Raw genomic sequence first — 16,139 nt, 5'->3', positions numbered from 1 at the left:
TCTGCCTTAGTTTATTGTCTTTTGCAAACGACCCATTGACTGTAGCAAAGCTCATAGACTCTCTCTACTACCACCAACTAACCGATTGTAACATATTGAAGTAGATGTGACGGAACGTCGATAAATCCAGCCGCTATGTTTCGTAAGCTCTCATCGCCAAGGCAGCAGCTAGAACCGCGCCTGGTGATAATAAGCCGCTTGCAAGAGTAAGAATAGTCATTCTCACTAAGAAAGAGTCTTCCAGAATTCGGAACCACTTATACTGCTTGCGAAGCCTTTTGGATGAGCGAGATGATCTGAGGATAAGATCAGTCATCGGAACCAAAGCTGCCGTGATAATGAAGATATCCCGTTGGAGAAAATCTCGAGCACCATCAGCAATGACAGAAGGGGATGCTACGTTGATGGAGGCAGCGGGCACGAATGTCCGACGCATCCCGTGTTCTGAACATGCCAACGCCCACACATGCCCCACCGCGGCAGTAGACCCCGAAATGAGCAAAGATGCTGCGACAAAGTTCTTCGATGTGGGTTGTTTAACTTTCAAGTGGGGAGACCGTGAAATTTTGCTCTGAATCCAGACGAATAAAGGATGGACAAATGTGAGTGCGAGTGGAGTGAAGCGATATAAAGCTATCAGTCCTTGTCTTTGGTTTGATAAACAGGTTGTAGTAAATGCTGGAAACACAAGCATCGCGGGTGTAATTGCTCCCAAAATCGCGGTTGGTACTAGAGCAAAGGCTTCTTCCGGTTTTGAAGGACCAATCTCGTGGTCTTTTGGTTGGTCTTTCTCCTCCTCCAAGAACCTTTGGACATGGGCGAAGCAGTAAAGAGGATAGACAGCCGCGGCACCCCACGCCTGGTTGAAGACTCCCCAAAATACGTGCTCACTTGCACACAGAAAGGTTAGCATGAATACATGCGACTGGGTACGATCATCTCTTGGCACTTACATGTTCGTCCAGGGCCATCTTTTGCCCCGGCTCCAACCCAAGACAAGCATACAATGCGACATTGTCTGCATAGTGGTAAAAAGGCTGACCAGCAGCATACGGTCTGCACGTAGGCCATTGCTAAGAATGTTGTTGTAAAAGATGACTGCTGGAATGAGCAGCTTGTCAAACATCTGGAAGCCGGTGAAATTGGTTCGAAGCATGTCGCCGTTGGGGAATATTCCCGTCTGCTTCACCTTCCCGATCTCTCTCGCTACACCGCAGCGAATCATTCGCCCCCACAAAGAGTCGTAGCCCACCAAGCTTAACCCAAGAAAATAAGTGTGCATCTTCAAGTTTTCTTCCGCGAGATTGGTGCGCTGACTTCGCGTAAGCTGAGTTCTGGTGGAGGGTATCCAGGTCTTTGTAGCTAGGGTCATTAGTTGGCGCCAAATTCCTACGAGTCATTTGTAATCCGTCAGTGGTGGGAGATGTTTCAATATCTAACCTTGATATGAATGCTAGTCTTCCCCTCAAATACCCGCTCGATTGACTTTGCAGCCGGAGTATGAAGGATACTCCCAGATTTCCTTGTAGTACTCCAAGGTCTCCGTGAATCTCGTGTACATGTAAAGACAACCACTTACCCCTATCATCGTCGTAAGTGCTATCCCTAACCATAGCCCAGTCCAAGCGGAAAAATCATGCCCTTCATGCAAGATACCACCTTCTCTATACGAAGCGTCCTTGTTTCCTGGTAGCCAGTGACCTGCTTTTCCAATCACAAACAATCCAGAAATCGCTGCCGTCGCTGTTAAAATCAAAATGGGCTTCGAGTTTGGAGGCCTTTCAATCTGAACCCGTTGGGCATCCCAGACTGTGGCTGTTTGACCGAGGTCATTGCCATCTTCCTACAAGGCAGACTTGTCAGCAGTGATAGGCGCCTTCCCATTCCGCTCTTGTGGACTTACATGGTCGACAAGCAACCCAATTTGGAACTCTTCCAGCGTCCGGTATGCATCTTCTGAGTGGCCTACATATTCGAAGCTTTCAGTGCCGTCATATCCCGCAACGTCCTTCAAGACTTCGATGCCCCCAGGATGATCATCGGCATATTTGGTGACGTCGTACACTGGATGATCCAAAATCAGCTCCGATAATAGTGGATGTTCAAAATTTTGCTTACCTTTACCCCGGATTGACACCCATAAGTCATCAAGTTCGTGATGTTTGGACAAATCTGACCGACCGAATCTTTGCATGATGGGCTACAGTGTCAATAGTTCCATGGAGTAAATTAGGTCAAGTTTGCTCAATACTAGTCCCTCAGCTGGGCCATTTGCTGCAAAACTCACCAACTCTCAACTTTGGTCCCTTGAGCTCCCACCGATAATTGTTTTCGGCTGTCGCCAAAAATGGTGAAAACTGCCCAAATCGGGATCGGGACCACCCAAGCAGGGATACGTCCGGGGATTTGTCAATGTGAATAGGTCCAAATTGGTCTCGGGCATCTCTTTCTGGATCTGTCTTTTCGATATTCACTGGGGTACCCCAGTTAGAAGAGGGGGGGGGGGGCGGAAGGGCCGACAATGGGAATGGAAGTCTCGACAGCTTCGGTACTGTGTGTATTGACAGGCTTCGAGCCCGTGACGTTCTCGAATAGCATAGAAAGATTTACTGTTTCTCAAATCACCCTATGATTGTCGGTCTCATTGCTTTGCAGGGAACCACGTCGTGTATACCTGCCATCTCCAACCACGCCTGCAGGATTCGACTGAAGCTCTCCGCAATGTTCCAGCAGCAATTTACCATTGGCCATGGCTCCTATGAGCGATGCCAGACCTTGAATATGCCGAATATCAAAAGCATGCAAGAACTCAGATCTGGTATTGCGCGCATTTTCTCAGTCTCTGATTCCGATTGTGAGTCTTCAACCTGACAGTGAATGTCATGTACCACAACAGTTTGGGCACTAACTGTTGTGAAGCTATCTGTTTCTACCATCGCAAAGATGTCCTCACTTCTATCGATGAAGTTGAGAGAAGTGATGGTCCAGTACAAGTCAGGGTGAACGGCGAAATCGTCAGAGAGCCGTTGGGACCAGAGCCATTGCCATACGTTGGCAACCGTTACGAACTCTACCCAGATCCACTCGGGAACTATGATCGCCTCTTCAACCGGTATGGGCCCGTTATCAAGACCGTCAATATGGGCACGGTTACATATCTCACCAATGATCCCAATGTCTCTCGCGAAGTTCTCCGCGAAGGGGAATACTTCACCAAGACTACCTCAGATCCCGGCCACCCTCTTTACTACATGAGAAATAACGAGTCGCTCTTTACTTGCGACAGTGGTGCGCCAGCATTCAAATTAGCGCACAAGTTTATTCCGCCCAGCTTAACGCCAAAGGCAGTACGCCACTACACACCAACTGTTCTAGCTTGCGTCGAGAGATCATTCAACGTTTTTGATGAGCTCGACGAGAAGGAACTTGCATTCAATGTTTATCATTACACATTCAAGATGGCTGGAGAGATCATCTGGAAGGTCATTCTTGGCATGGACCTGGGTCACTTTGACTCGATTGACATAAAGCCTCATGAGACCATTCGGCTTCTCGGCGAGTATCTTTCGCTCATGAAGAAGACCTCTTTGCGTGGAAGTTGGTATGGATACCTACCATTCGGGACGCCAAAGAGACTCAAACTAGTCAGACAACTCTTGTGGGATGGCGTTGCTAAGGGCATTGAGGATTCAGTCAAGTTCAGCGGAGATCTGCCGATGAAAGACGCTGCACTACGCGCTACCAGCGTCGCTGACTACCTTCGCCGGGCCACCGACGAGAAGGGGGAGAAGTTGCCCGAAGAGATCATGCTGAGTAATTGCGTCATCATGATCGGAGCTGGCTTTGTGACGACCTCTTCGCTCCTGGCCTGGCTCATCTATGCTTTGGTCAAATATCCCGGAAATCAGCAGCGTCTGCTCGAGGAACTTGTTAACTATGGGGCTTCTCCTAGAAAAGAGTGGAGCTATGATGAGCTGACTGAGATGCCGTTCCTCGACAAATTCGTGAAGGAGACGCAGCGGATGCACAATCCGTCTTTCCAAACGGCGAGAAACGCAAAGCAAGATATCGTACTTCCTGGCGGGTACTTCCTACCCAAAGGCTCCGTCATTATTCCAACTTTCCCTTCTTTACATAAGAACCCAGCGCATTGGGATAATCCGACACGTTTTGACCCCGATCGATGGGACAGTGAGGAGGTAAAGGGCCGGCACAAGATGTCCTATACTCCATTCGCGGCAGGGACCAGGGGGTGTGTGGGGTACAACCTCGCACTTCTTGAAGTGAAGAGTGTCATGGCAAAGTTGGTTTACCGCTATCACTTTGAGGATGCGTCTACTGAAGCCGTGGTGTACGATCCTGAGTTCATTGTCATTAGGCCATTGAATTTCTATGCTAGAGCAGTGCGGAGGACACAGTGGCCCGCTAGTTAGGAGGCATGAGGTTGAGCAGGTCTCGTCTCGTTCCCTCTGGTATCATTCTAATCCAATTTACACCCCATGTTTGTGCTCCTTCATGTGTCCATCACGACTGAAAACATCTCCTAAGCTGTAGCAGATGATCTTCAGTCCGATACTATCTACAACAAACATTTGCACAAAAGTCTGCAACCTTCGCCAGTAGGTACTTAGTTCCAAAATAGTCTACCTGATCCGACTGAGCCCGAAATTCTCAGTCAGTAGCCCAAATTGAGTTCAAGCTTGACTTCCCCATTGGGCTGTTCCGGGACGGACTTGGTCAGCCCCGACTTTTTTAAGACCTTTTTAATTCTTGCTGAGGTAATGGTACACAGGCTCGGACGTAGGTAAGCCAAGTACCATGCTGCACCATAAGCTCATAGTGATGCCATTGAGATGAATTGTGGTTCATGAGAGAACGCAAATCTTCATTTCGTGACATACACAGAAAAGTTCAATTATCATGGCTACCAACACATACACTAAGACGGTCATCCATGCCGAGACTAGCGCAGAGAAGGAGAGCTTGGATGGGGTCACTACACAACTCAGCGTATTCGATCTCATTCCACCAAGAGTTTACATCAAGTTCATTGTCTATCTACCTCTGGAACCGGGCATCAGCTTCAAACAGGCATTTTCACACCTCCAGGCTGGTCTTCACTCAACCTTGCTGCAATTTCCTTTCCTCAATGGTCGAATTTACCCACGCAAGGAGCATGATATCGGATGGAGACCAGGGCATATTGTAATGTCTTATGACCGAGACAGTCCAAGCACCACAGAAGAAACTCCCCGACAGCTTGCCTTCAAGGACCTCTCTCAGGTACTGCCTGACTATGAGGATCTTCGCGATGCAGGATTCGAGTTCTCTGCTTTCGACGACGAGCTCGTCCTAGCTGCCCCATTCGTGCCAGACTTGACGGGCGGTGCCGACGTTTTCTTGGCGCAAGCAAACTTCGTCAATGGGGGATGCATTCTCGCGACGGGATTCCACCATTCCGCTAGCGACGCGACTGGTATGGTCACGGCGATGCGTGCGTGGTCAGAACACTGCAGAAACCTGGCTCAGCCGGGCGTCAACGTATGCAATTGGCTGGCCCCGGAGAGTTTCGATCGCACGCTTCTGGAGCGACTGTGGAGTAAGACACCTGCCAAGCCTGTTGCCGAGATCCCACGCGATACATGGGGCTTCCTCGGCTTCCAACCGCCGGATGCGGAGGAGGAAGCGGCTACTGTTACGGCCCCACCTACGGCCCCGCTTCGGACTATGGAGTCTAGCATTTTCTACATCTCCCCGGACAACTTCAACAACTTGAAGAAGTATGTTTTAGATGACAGTCATGACGGGACGGGGCTGTCGGCCAATGATGCCCTTCTGGCGCTTTTCTGGCGCGCTCTCATGAAAGCGCGATACAAAGCGGCCATCGCATCCGGCCAGCCAGCGCCGGCGGACGAAATGTCATACTTAGAATCTCCCGTCGACGGTCGCACGGATTTTGACCCAGAGCTTCCGTCATCGTATGCTGGGAATCTTGTTATTGTGAACAAAGTTCCGATGCGGGTGGTTGAGCTCGCGTCGCCGACTACAAGCTTACGCGATGTCGCTCTACGAATTCGGGCACAGGCGGCCAAGGTGAATCCAGGCCTTGTGAAGGATGCGTTCACCCTCATGCGCGAAGTTCCGGATTACACGAAGCTAAATCATGCATTCACTCGACTTGACGGTTTTGATGTCATGATCACGTCAGTGTTGCTGCTGCCGTTGGACAAGATCAACTTTGGCGGCCATGTGTTTGGCAATGATGGCAAGCCGGAGTCGCTGCGACCCTTGATGGATGCCTTTAATGCGAATTTTAGGCTTTGTATGGTATTGCCGATGAAGAGTCACGGGGGTATCGAGTTGCTTGTTAGCTTATTCGCTGACGAGATGGAGCAACTCCTGGCAGACGAGGAGTTTGCAAAGTATGCTGCATTTTGCTGTCATTAGCCAAAGACTTTCACTTAGTAGAAGAGATTCAATGTCCCAAACAAGTCGGCTATTTACAGTATCAATTTTGTCTCTTGTCTGTTCCAATTCCTCCCTCGTTGTCGCCTCCCCTTGATGACGGTATGCAGCGCTTCGCGTCGGGCGTCCAGCATTGACCACTGAAGACACTCCAGTACCTGAGCCTATTTAGTAGTGTGACGCTGCGTGAGAGCTCGAGTCCCTGTCAAGCAGCACTTGTCTGAACGAGACTAAGCTCGGCAACACCTTCTTCGGAGCCGATACAGAAAAGATGTCACCGTCCGTGTGGTTCACTGCTTCAGACTCAGAGGTGGCCGAGGAACAAACTTAGCAAGCCTTATTATGAGGGGCGATGAGTCGTAGTTTCCCGGCAGCTCTCAGTCCGGCCTCGAGCTAGACACCAATCCGTCGTCTTACTGCAGAATCGGTCGCGTGTTCCCACCCACCAGTCTGGGTGTGTAAGTCGAGTCTAAGCTCTAGATCCCTTGTCCCAATAAGTGACCGCTCATTCAGATCTTCACGATCGCGACGTGTTGACTATGGTGCCCAGACGCGCTTGCGCGACAATTCACTGATGTGCATCAGCACCTGATCACGGGGTGCATCGGTAGCGCGGCCTTTGCTCTTGCAAACTGAGAGAGAATATTCCATGCGACAATCTCTATTCCACGCTCCCGGGGGCCGAAGCGCCCGCTCGTGCCCAATCCAGTATGAGGCATTTGATGTCTGTTCCTAATCGAGCTTGGGAGGTTTGGGGCTGTGTGGCGCGGAGGCCTGCGTCAAAAACTTTGGATGAGTTCTACGTCGCATGCGAGAGCGGCTATGACGGCAACAGATTAATTACTATTCCTATTTTTCTCGAAGAATCGCAAAATTCCCGAGACTTGCGGCTTTCGAGTGTGCATGATATAGCTTTCGGTTTTCTCATGCAGATAAGCTAGTTCATCCGGCAGTGAAAGCTGGACATTAATACCGCACAGGAAAAAGAGGCAGCCCCATGGGGAAAGTTGTGTTATGACTGCGCCTGTGTGAGGCGGTGCCCGTGATGTCGCTCGAGGAACTGTTTGCTCGGTTGGGCGCCGGGCACTCTCTTAGTTTCTCTACCTAAAGTAGCCGAGTAGGTCTCAAAAATCTTCATATTACCCGTCCTTGTCCTCATCCCATCTTCAAACACGCATCGTCATTGAATCGGTGCTTTCGGTGGCTTTTTCATTCTCCGACTCCCAAATTCCTTTAACATCGTCACAGCACAGCGCTGCACTGATCACGGACTTTTCCTCAAACTATTGGGATGGTGACCGCTTTCTCCAGATCTCACGACCACAAGTCAGTTCGATCACCTTATTACTCTGATCCCAACATCTGCCAGGATATGGCAAAGCGTACGAAGGAGCGATACCTACGAGCACACCACTCGAACGTACGGTGAAGGAACACATTGGACAAGATTCATACCCTCGGCGCGGCACTAGAACCTCTTCGACCTTCCATCACATCCAAGAAGGGAGAACATAACGTCATGTCGCAGAAGGAAGACAACAGGTCCATCCAGGGACTCGAAGATGCAACCCTGTTGAGTCCCAAAGGAGGCTCCCGGCATGTGGAAAGCATCTCGAGTCCTCGAGGAAGAGAACCCGAACGAGGGCCGGCCCGCGACTTAGCAAACATGGCCATCTTCGAATCCCCAACCATGCGGCCTCTGAGCAGACGTCCTACCATGGAGTCGAGGCGCACGGCGTCGCCGCCCAATTCCGTCAAGGCATTTGCCAATGCGCGCCGCAGAGGACAGGATGTCGAAGCGCATGATCCGAGGGCCTCTTCGCGCAGACCTCAGGCCGAGGCTGAGAGTAGCGACGACTATGGCCTTCGAGTATCTCAACAATATCCCAACAGCGCCAGTCGTAGCTTCCACAGCCGCAAGACTCTTGAAAACGGTGGTCACGAACCCTCTTTGTCCGTGCCGAAACCCAACTCATCTCCCGAGACCGAGGACACCAAGCTCGACAACAGCCAAAAGGATGGCCTCCACATCGACTTTGACTATTTGGAGACTTTGATCGACGCTGAGAATCGCGACCAGTTTGGCAGTTCCGAGTTTGTCAATCTCCCGGATAGTTCCATCCCGACCGCTACGCGCATGTTTACCTCTGATGGAGACTTTATCGATGTTGCATCTCAGGCAGCTTCCATCGCGGGAGAGAAGGAGACGACAGCACCCCAACAACCGCTCCCGAGGGCCAGCCAGCACATTGAACAAAGCCGCTTCAACTACTTTTCCTCGGCCTTGGAGTCAACTATCCATGCGGCGGAATTCGGCGACCTCGTCCTCCCAGGCGAGAGCATCAGGTCCTTGTTTGAGATGCCCGAGGCAGAGGCCGATGGTGTCTGGTGGCTTAACATGAACAACCCGACTGGCAGCGAGGTCTGGACGATTTGTAAAGCCTTTGGGATCCATCCACTTACCATCGAGGATATCATCCACCAAGAAAGTCGCGAAAAGATTGAACTCTTCCCGCTGTACTACTTTGCCTGCTTCAGGTCGTTCATCGTCGTTGAGGAAGACAATGAGAAAGATTACCATCCGTTTAATGTTTATGCGGTAGTCTTTAGAGAGGGAATACTCAGCTTCAGCTTCACTGCAAACTCGCATGCATCGAGGGTTCGATTCCGGATTTCGCAATTAAAGGAGCAAGTTTCTCTCAGTAGCGACTGGATCTGCTACGCGTTGATGTAAGTCAAAGCCGCCTCAGATGTCCCTCGAGGAAGTTTCTTCTTGTAATGAACCTCATCTGACACCAGCGCAGCGACGATATCGTCGACTCTTTTGGACCAGCGATCAATGAGATCGAACGCGAGGCCGATGCGATCGAGGACCAGGTGTTCATCACGAGAGTGGATGACAATCAAGCCTTTCTTCGGAAGATCGGATACACCCGAAAGAATGTGATGAGTCTTATGCGTCTGCTCGGCGGGAAGGCGGACGTGCTTCGCGCTTTCACCAAGAGATGCACTGAAGATTTCGATGTGACGCCACACATGGACATTGCCCTTTACCTTGGCGATATCCAAGATCACGCGGTGACGATGATGCACAGCCTTGTCCACTTCGATACCATGCTGTCTCGATCGCACAGCAACTACCTGGCGCAGCTCTCGATTGACAACATTGACATGGGCAACCGGACGAACGACTTTTTGAGCCGGGTGACGGTCATCGCCACCGTTATTGTTCCTCTCAATGTTGTCTGTGGTCTTTTCGGCATGAACGTCAAGGTCCCTTGGAAGGATACTGACAACCTTAACGCTTTCTTTGGAATCCTAGGCAGCATAATTGCCTTCGCTCTGCTGTCTCTTCTTGTTGCTCGACGTTTCAAGTATCTTTGAAGAGGAGGTCGAGTATTTGGATTTATTTCATTTCTTATTATATGTAGACTCCATGCGCCCAGAACAAATTTAATAGACTTTCTGAGCTAGACGTGCAGTAAGCCTATCTACTTTCACATAGCCTCTCTGTGGTCCTTCAAAGTGATATTCACTAAAAGACTATCCTGCCACGCGAGCATGGAATGGTATCAGGTTCAGCAGCATGACTAGGAAGGTACACGCAACATGTTGGCTCTGGACATGTCTCGAAGAAAGAGTGTAGGTTGGCGCCCGCCGTCTCTTGCAAGTCGCTATTTTCTTACTCAAATACCATGGTGCCACCTTCTTGCTCATGGTCAATTCCCGTCCACCTGAGCTCCGCGGCTATGGCAACTGCAATGCTTGAGCATAGCTACCTAATCACGGGTCGTTTCCCATACCAAGACATCTTGCAACTTCTTCATCCGGGAAGGCGCTGTGCCAAGCCATGACATATTCCGCCTTGGCAGCTGTCGATGTAACACCAGCTCAATACGTCCTTCCCTAGTGAGGCTATCACCTCCCCTTTTTATGTTGCCATGCCACTGACCTGCGAGGCATATCATAGTCTGCTAGAGGAGGGGAAGCTGCGGGTGTTTAAGCGACGTTCACGAGCCGTTCATCGTCCTTGCTTCTCAAGTTATAAGATGAGGCTCTCAGCTTCGTATACTTGGCCAAGTTCCGAATTGTCGATGCCAAGCTTCTCATCGCCTCACCACTATTTGCAAATCATTCACCATGAAGGCGTCGCTAATCTCAGCCGTTGCCCTGATCCCTGTGGCCTTGGGCGCGACTGTTCCGAAATCTGCGAAGGTCGACTATACTGGCTTCAAGGGTCTTCGCATCACTATCCCCGAGGGCTCTGAGGATTTGGCCGACCAAATTAATGAGTTAGCTGCAACTGTATTGAACCCCGGCGCCAAAGAACAGCTCGATATCGTCGTATCTCCCAGCAATGTCGATGCCATCAGCCAGCTGGTTGTGAATACCACGATTCTCCTCGAGGATGTCGGCGCTGCTTTTGCGGATGAAGATGTGGCAACGGTGTATGCTGGTGAGTCCACGTACCGTCATTACGAATTGATACCGTCTCATTCTCATTGATCCCGCAGTCCCCAGCGAAACCTGGTTCACTGCTTATCACAGTTATGCCGACCATCTCACTTTCCTGAGAGACCTCCAGAGCAGCTTCCCAAGCCAATCTGAAGTCACTACCGCGGGCTCATCTTTCCAAGGCCGAGCGCTCACCGGTATTCATATCTGGGGAAGCGGCGGAAAAGGGTCCAAGCCGGCTGTTGTTCTCCACGGCACCGTTCACGCTCGCGAGTGGATCAGCACGATGGTGAGTGGTAGCCACAACATCCACATACATTCACTGCAACCTGCGTGGTCCTAATCAACACATCATGTTAGACTACGGAGTATGTGGCTTGGCAACTTTTGACCAAGTACGCAACAGACTCTGCCATAAAGGCCGTGGTTGATAAGTTTGACTGGTACATCACTCCTGTGGTGAACCCAGATGGTGAGCGCTCCTGGCGAACCTCCCCTGTAAACGAAGAACAAACTCCTTCTGATCATTCTTCCAGGCTTTGTTTACACTCAGTCCACTGACCGTCTCTGGCGCAAAAATCGCCAGACCAACACCGGCAGTTCCTGCGTTGGTCGCGACCCCAACCGTAACTGGCCGTATAAGTGGGAGCTGACCGGAGGTGCTTCGACGAGCCCCTGCGCCGAGACTTACAAGGGTGCTGCCGCCGCCGATACCCCAGAAATCAAGGGCCTCAAGGCGCAGATCGACTCTCTGTCTGCTAGCAGGGGTATCACACTATACCTCGATGTCCACTCCTACGGACAGTACATCCTTTGGCGTAAGTTCATCGTCTCGATTGATGATGTGAGAGCGCAGTTCTGACTCGAATGGCTAAATAAAGCTTATGGGTATGACTGCAACTACGTCGCTCCCGATGACGCTGCGCTACAAAGCATGGCCCAGCGCGGTGCGACCGCTATTCGTGGCGTTTCCGGCACCAGCTACACTATTGGCAATGCTTGCCGTGCTCTGTACGCGACCACAGGCGATAGCACCGACTATGTTCACGGCGTTGCCAAGTCCAAGTACACGTACACCATTGAGCTTAGAGACAGAGGAACCTACGGCTTTTCACTTCCGGCAAGTCAGATCTCAGCTACTGTGAAGGAGACGTGGGCTGGAGTTCTTGCTATGGCCCAAGCTGCATGATGAAGGAACCACCTCGATCGCAAGCCCACAAACATAACTTGTGAAGGAGTGAGGTCTCACTTGTTTCAGACATAGGAAGGTTGAGATAATTGTATAGCTTTGAAAGTATCCGTTAATCCAGCTTTGGACCTAATCAAGGTTGATGTGATCGTTGACCTCTGCCCACGATTCATCTAGATTTGCGTTTGCACGCGGATGTTCATCACTTGTCGAGGCGTAAAACGTTCAGGTCTGAAGTTCCACCGAGGAGGATACCAGTCGAATGTTTGCCACGTCGCGTAAGTCATGAGGGGAAAGCACTTTAAACAGACCAAGCCAGTTGTGATACAAATAGGATGTTCCAGCTATGTACGACCCAAATGAGAAGAGCGATCTAGGCCCACTGAATAGCAACTTGACTTTGTACATGCCCCATACCATGTTGAAGGGTGCAATATTGTAAACTTACGCTGTAATAGGGAAGGTCGGTCGTCCAGTAGTAGGTCTTGCAGCCACCCTTGAGGTTCGTGACGCACTATAGTAAGCCATGGTTAGCGTCATCGCAGCACAAGCCATGTAGATGGGTAGAAATACGCCCCATCCTCCGCTCCCGGGCATCTGGCCAGTGTTCCAGGTCAGCTTTTGGGTAGAGGCGCAAGGGTTGGCAGGCTGTCAGGAGAGACACTTGACATATATTTGAGTCCATCCCAGACTTAGGTGACTCAGGGATCCCGGGATCAGAGCTCATCTCGCCATGAAGAGGTAGAAAAAAAAGTATGTGGTAAAAAAGTATAAATAATGAGCTTCATCTGCTAGTTTCGTGGAAAAATAGGAGCCTAGTTACTTGGCGGCGTGCTCTCAACGGCTTGGTAAGTGGGCGTGTCATGGCAGTGGTGAGGGAATGATCCAAAACTGGCGAGTATGCCCGACTCAAGCGTGTCGTTCATTCGTGAAGCGAGTAGGCTCGGGACCTTCGAAATCCATGTTCCGTCAGTGTATGACTGCGAAATGGTGCCAGTCATGACATGGACATATCACTTCACTAACACGCGTTGGTTTGAAGCCAGGGTCTTCTTCAGGAGTTTCTGAGTGGCTTGCCACTGATGACTACTCTGGTCGTCCCCCATGGCTCAATCTCTTCAACACTCGAGCTAGGTACCCAGCCAAAGTGTGGGTAATAGCCACTTTATCTATTAACGTAGAGCATCGCTCTTGAGTCTAGTTGCAGTTCTCTGTTCGCAGTGCCTCATCGTCTCTTTACAAGTAGCCAAGCTCTCATTTGATCTGGTCGGAGTGACTTCGGGATTCGGGCCCCTGTGAATCTTTCAAGGGTATTGATTAAGGTCCCCAAGTTAAAATAGATTCAACTCTTTCAAGTACGCCGTATACCAGCCATGACGATCGGGCATATCCTTCGGCCTTTTATAATTCCTTTGCGGAAGGCTAACCCTCGCCAGTCCATATGAAGTGGACCTCATGGAAGCCTGTGCATGGTTTGAATCGGGGCCGTCGGGCTAACCAATGCTGGACCGGGACATGGCGGCGCGACCCAGAGATCACGGTAGGCGCCGTATTGAATGGCATCGCACCCCTGTCTCTGTCACTGGAGCTCTTTTTAAGAGTGAACGCCGATGGAGCCAGACGTTCTATATGCATTTGCAGCAATTCGAAGTTACTTGCTGTTGTATGGGAAATTCTATGAGAAAGATATCTACGGACATATCCATCCCGAATCTATGACTCGATACGGAGCATAAACCTTCATGAATTGATTGTGGCATAGCAGATTGCGGGAATTTGTATGTTCGTACGTAAACATATTTGATTTTGTGTTTCCCAGATTTCAGATAGATGAGGCACGAATCTTCCAAATGAAAGCACATATAAACGAGGAACATAAGGCTGTGAACTCAACTTGACCCAATCTCCCACGTCAGGTCTTTGGAAATGTCTCCTTTCTCCGCCGTTATCACTTAATTTTTCACCGTATATCAATTGCGTTTATGGAACGATGGTATTTGTATTTGATAACTTTCTAGCTCGTTTGCAGACTACCAAATATGCTACATGTACTAAGTACTTGAGAAGGGAACAACGGGTTGTTCTATGAGTTACTGATTTCCCTGGTTGGCACAACTCAAGACGTAAGGTAGAGGCATCTGCCAGACTACTAGCAACTTTCCGTCGCCTTGGTAGTGCTGTTGACTGGAAACAACAGAAAGCTGTCATACTTCCCGCCCACATGGATGAAGTGCATGCCCTTATTACGGCTCACAGGCTTCTCAACCCTTTGCTCATTCACAAAAGCCGGGTTGGAGTCCATAGCGCCTCCCAACTCAATCAACGAAGCATTCTGTCCAGGTTCGAAGGTGCCTCCAGTAGAAGGCACAGGCACGATTGCCGTGCCAAACCCGATATTGGCCTGGGCGGGGGTGATGGAGGCCGGGGCAATGTTCAAGCTGAGCAGCTCACCGGCGTGAAACCTGAGAGCGACGGGCTAAAGAGGGATGTCCACTGGCACAATCTCGCCTGGCGACAGAAGCCTCTCCGAGGTGTGCAGTAAGAACGGTTCGAGATCCGTGGAGCGCTTGATGTCCAGTTCACGGTGCGAGACGGGGAGAGCATCAGTTGGACCGATCGTGCTGGAACTCTCGCTACCGGTGCTAGGAAATGCGGTCCCGTTGGTGGAAAGCTTCTGGACGGAGATGGAGATATCCATGTCGGTAAAATCAGGGGAGGACACCCAGAGACGGAGCTTCGAGTACCCAGTCACCTCCATGGTCTCGGGAACCCGATAATCGAGCGTAACACCGGACGCCAAGCTACTGTTGTATTTGAGGGTGGCTTCGTTGGATAGAGAGGACTCGCTAAGGGAGTTGTTGGAATACAGGTAAAGAGCCTTCGACTGGAGACCCGGGACTGGCCAATCTGCGACGACGCGATCCAGAGTATCCTCGGATCCGGGATCAAGAACAGCGAGGCGGACGCGGGGATTAGGTTGCCACCCATTGTCTTCGTCCTTGAGATAGAAGTCAAAGAACTGCTGCAGATCGACCAAATGTTCCGAGGTGCAATAATCGGTCCATTCTTGCGTGTTGTGCACTCTGAGCCACTTCTCCTTGGAAGCAATGCGTCGGAATGCTTCAAACGAACCATGGCCACTGCTGACGCCGCATATGTGAGCATCTCGATGAATTCTGGAAGAAAGTAATCCCAGTCAGACTGATGGCCAGTGTCTTCTGGGCCATGAAGAGTCAGAAAGACGTGCAGTCGCCTGATATGAAGGAGCGTGAGAGAATTTCCATCATCCGTGGAGATGGAGCTGGCGTTGAAGGCCTTTGGCCATTCCTGATACAAGCTCTGGCAGGAAGTCCGAGTCTGCACACTTTGGACATCCCGTGGGCCCCCTTGTTGCTCCACTGCGAAAAGGCAGAGGTTTTCCAAGGTTTCGAGATGTCTGTTGGCTTCTCTGAGATTGCTGAATACCGATGGACATGGCCTCATGTGTCTGAAAGGGGGCGGCTTGGGTTGTACGTGATCCTCGGTTTGGAGAAGCTGCTCGATTGTCAGAGACTTTCCAGCTGAATCAGACACTAGGGAATCCGCGTTGCGAACCCCCTTCATGTAAGAGTCCAGCCGGACAAATACGGATACAAACGGCGCAAGGCTTTCGGAGTTTGCAGGGGATGAGCTGGGAACTTCAAGCTGCGTCAAGATGCTTGTCTCTAAAGAGGTCAACTTCATGGCGTTGTGGGCATTGCCACACAGTGTCTGCAGAGATGTTAGCATTATTCTATCACACATGCTTCATCAACAATTGCGACAGAATTCTCACCTCAATACACGAGAATACCCCTGCAGACGCAAGGGAGATGACATTTGCTGAATCCTTTACAATAAGAGGGACAAAAAGCTGCTGCAGCGCTATCTGGTAATGCCGCAGAGCCATCGCCGTCCGTTCGGTCGGCGGAGCTGTTCGAGGCACTGGCCACGAGATCGGCCAGTTGTGCATGTCCTCTAGTAGAAGCCCCAAAGCAACGGTCGCGCGGAA

At 50.7% G+C, this 16,139-nt stretch overlaps 7 protein-coding genes across 7 annotated transcripts; 4 read left to right on the top strand and 3 right to left on the bottom strand.

Annotated features, from left to right (window-relative positions):
• Window positions 1–277: 277 nt before the first annotated feature.
• BDZ83DRAFT_559831 (uncharacterized protein) lies at window positions 278–1,282 on the bottom strand (the record flags this gene model as incomplete). The annotated part of the gene is made up of 2 exons (XM_060503551.1): window positions 278–890; window positions 954–1,282. Coding segments are annotated over 2 exons (942 nt in total), but the record flags the coding sequence as incomplete, so codon positions are not given.
• Window positions 1,283–1,843: 561 nt separating this feature from the next.
• Window positions 1,844–2,194, bottom strand: BDZ83DRAFT_591172 (cytochrome b5-like heme/steroid binding domain-containing protein; the record flags this gene model as incomplete). The annotated part of the gene is made up of 2 exons (XM_060506405.1): window positions 1,844–2,064; window positions 2,119–2,194. The coding sequence occupies 2 exons, from the start codon at window positions 2,192–2,194 to the stop codon at window positions 1,844–1,846; spliced, it is 297 nt and encodes a 98-aa protein (XP_060358943.1).
• A 527-nt stretch (window positions 2,195–2,721) lies between these two features.
• BDZ83DRAFT_766043 (cytochrome P450 82A2) lies at window positions 2,722–4,681 on the top strand (the record flags this gene model as incomplete). Its single annotated transcript, XM_060515262.1, has 2 exons — window positions 2,722–2,854; window positions 2,920–4,681. The coding sequence occupies 2 exons, from the start codon at window positions 2,722–2,724 to the stop codon at window positions 4,431–4,433; spliced, it is 1,647 nt and encodes a 548-aa protein (XP_060358942.1). The 3' UTR covers window positions 4,434–4,681.
• A 239-nt stretch (window positions 4,682–4,920) lies between these two features.
• BDZ83DRAFT_757457 (transferase) lies at window positions 4,921–6,447 on the top strand (the record flags this gene model as incomplete). The annotated part of the gene is made up of 1 exon (XM_060514901.1): window positions 4,921–6,447. The coding sequence occupies one exon, from the start codon at window positions 4,921–4,923 to the stop codon at window positions 6,445–6,447; it is 1,527 nt and encodes a 508-aa protein (XP_060358941.1).
• A 1,708-nt stretch (window positions 6,448–8,155) lies between these two features.
• BDZ83DRAFT_591116 (cora-like Mg2+ transporter) lies at window positions 8,156–9,849 on the top strand (the record flags this gene model as incomplete). Its single annotated transcript, XM_060506401.1, has 2 exons — window positions 8,156–9,195; window positions 9,270–9,849. The coding sequence occupies 2 exons, from the start codon at window positions 8,156–8,158 to the stop codon at window positions 9,847–9,849; spliced, it is 1,620 nt and encodes a 539-aa protein (XP_060358940.1).
• A 419-nt stretch (window positions 9,850–10,268) lies between these two features.
• Window positions 10,269–12,444, top strand: BDZ83DRAFT_735277 (zinc carboxypeptidase). The gene is made up of 5 exons (XM_060512965.1): window positions 10,269–10,921; window positions 10,980–11,209; window positions 11,281–11,392; window positions 11,457–11,738; window positions 11,802–12,444. Exons 1-5 carry the CDS (start codon window positions 10,606–10,608, stop codon window positions 12,107–12,109), a joined length of 1,248 nt encoding a protein of 415 aa, XP_060358939.1. The 5' UTR covers window positions 10,269–10,605; the 3' UTR covers window positions 12,110–12,444.
• Window positions 12,445–14,585: 2,141 nt separating this feature from the next.
• Window positions 14,586–15,967, bottom strand: BDZ83DRAFT_656979 (uncharacterized protein; the record flags this gene model as incomplete). The annotated part of the gene is made up of 3 exons (XM_060510924.1): window positions 14,586–15,274; window positions 15,475–15,881; window positions 15,924–15,967. The coding sequence occupies 3 exons, from the start codon at window positions 15,965–15,967 to the stop codon at window positions 14,586–14,588; spliced, it is 1,140 nt and encodes a 379-aa protein (XP_060358938.1).
• Window positions 15,968–16,139: the final 172 nt, after the last annotated feature.

Source organism: Colletotrichum acutatum (assembly GCF_030867785.1).
Source record: "Colletotrichum acutatum strain CBS 112980 chromosome Unknown BDZ83scaffold_166, whole genome shotgun sequence".
Taxonomy (NCBI): Eukaryota; Fungi; Ascomycota; class Sordariomycetes; order Glomerellales; family Glomerellaceae; genus Colletotrichum; species Colletotrichum acutatum.
This window is presented reverse-complemented; position numbering and strand designations above follow the sequence as displayed.

Coding starts and splice junctions, on each gene's coding strand:
- BDZ83DRAFT_735277 (XM_060512965.1), top strand. CDS start 10,606: ATGAAGGCGTCGCTAATCTCAGCCGTTGCCCTGATCCCTGTGGCCTTG. Junction 10,922..10,979: donor TGTGGCAACGGTGTATGCTG/GTGAGTCCACGT, acceptor TTGATCCCGCAG/TCCCCAGCGAAACCTGGTTC. Junction 11,210..11,280: donor GCGAGTGGATCAGCACGATG/GTGAGTGGTAGC, acceptor ACATCATGTTAG/ACTACGGAGTATGTGGCTTG.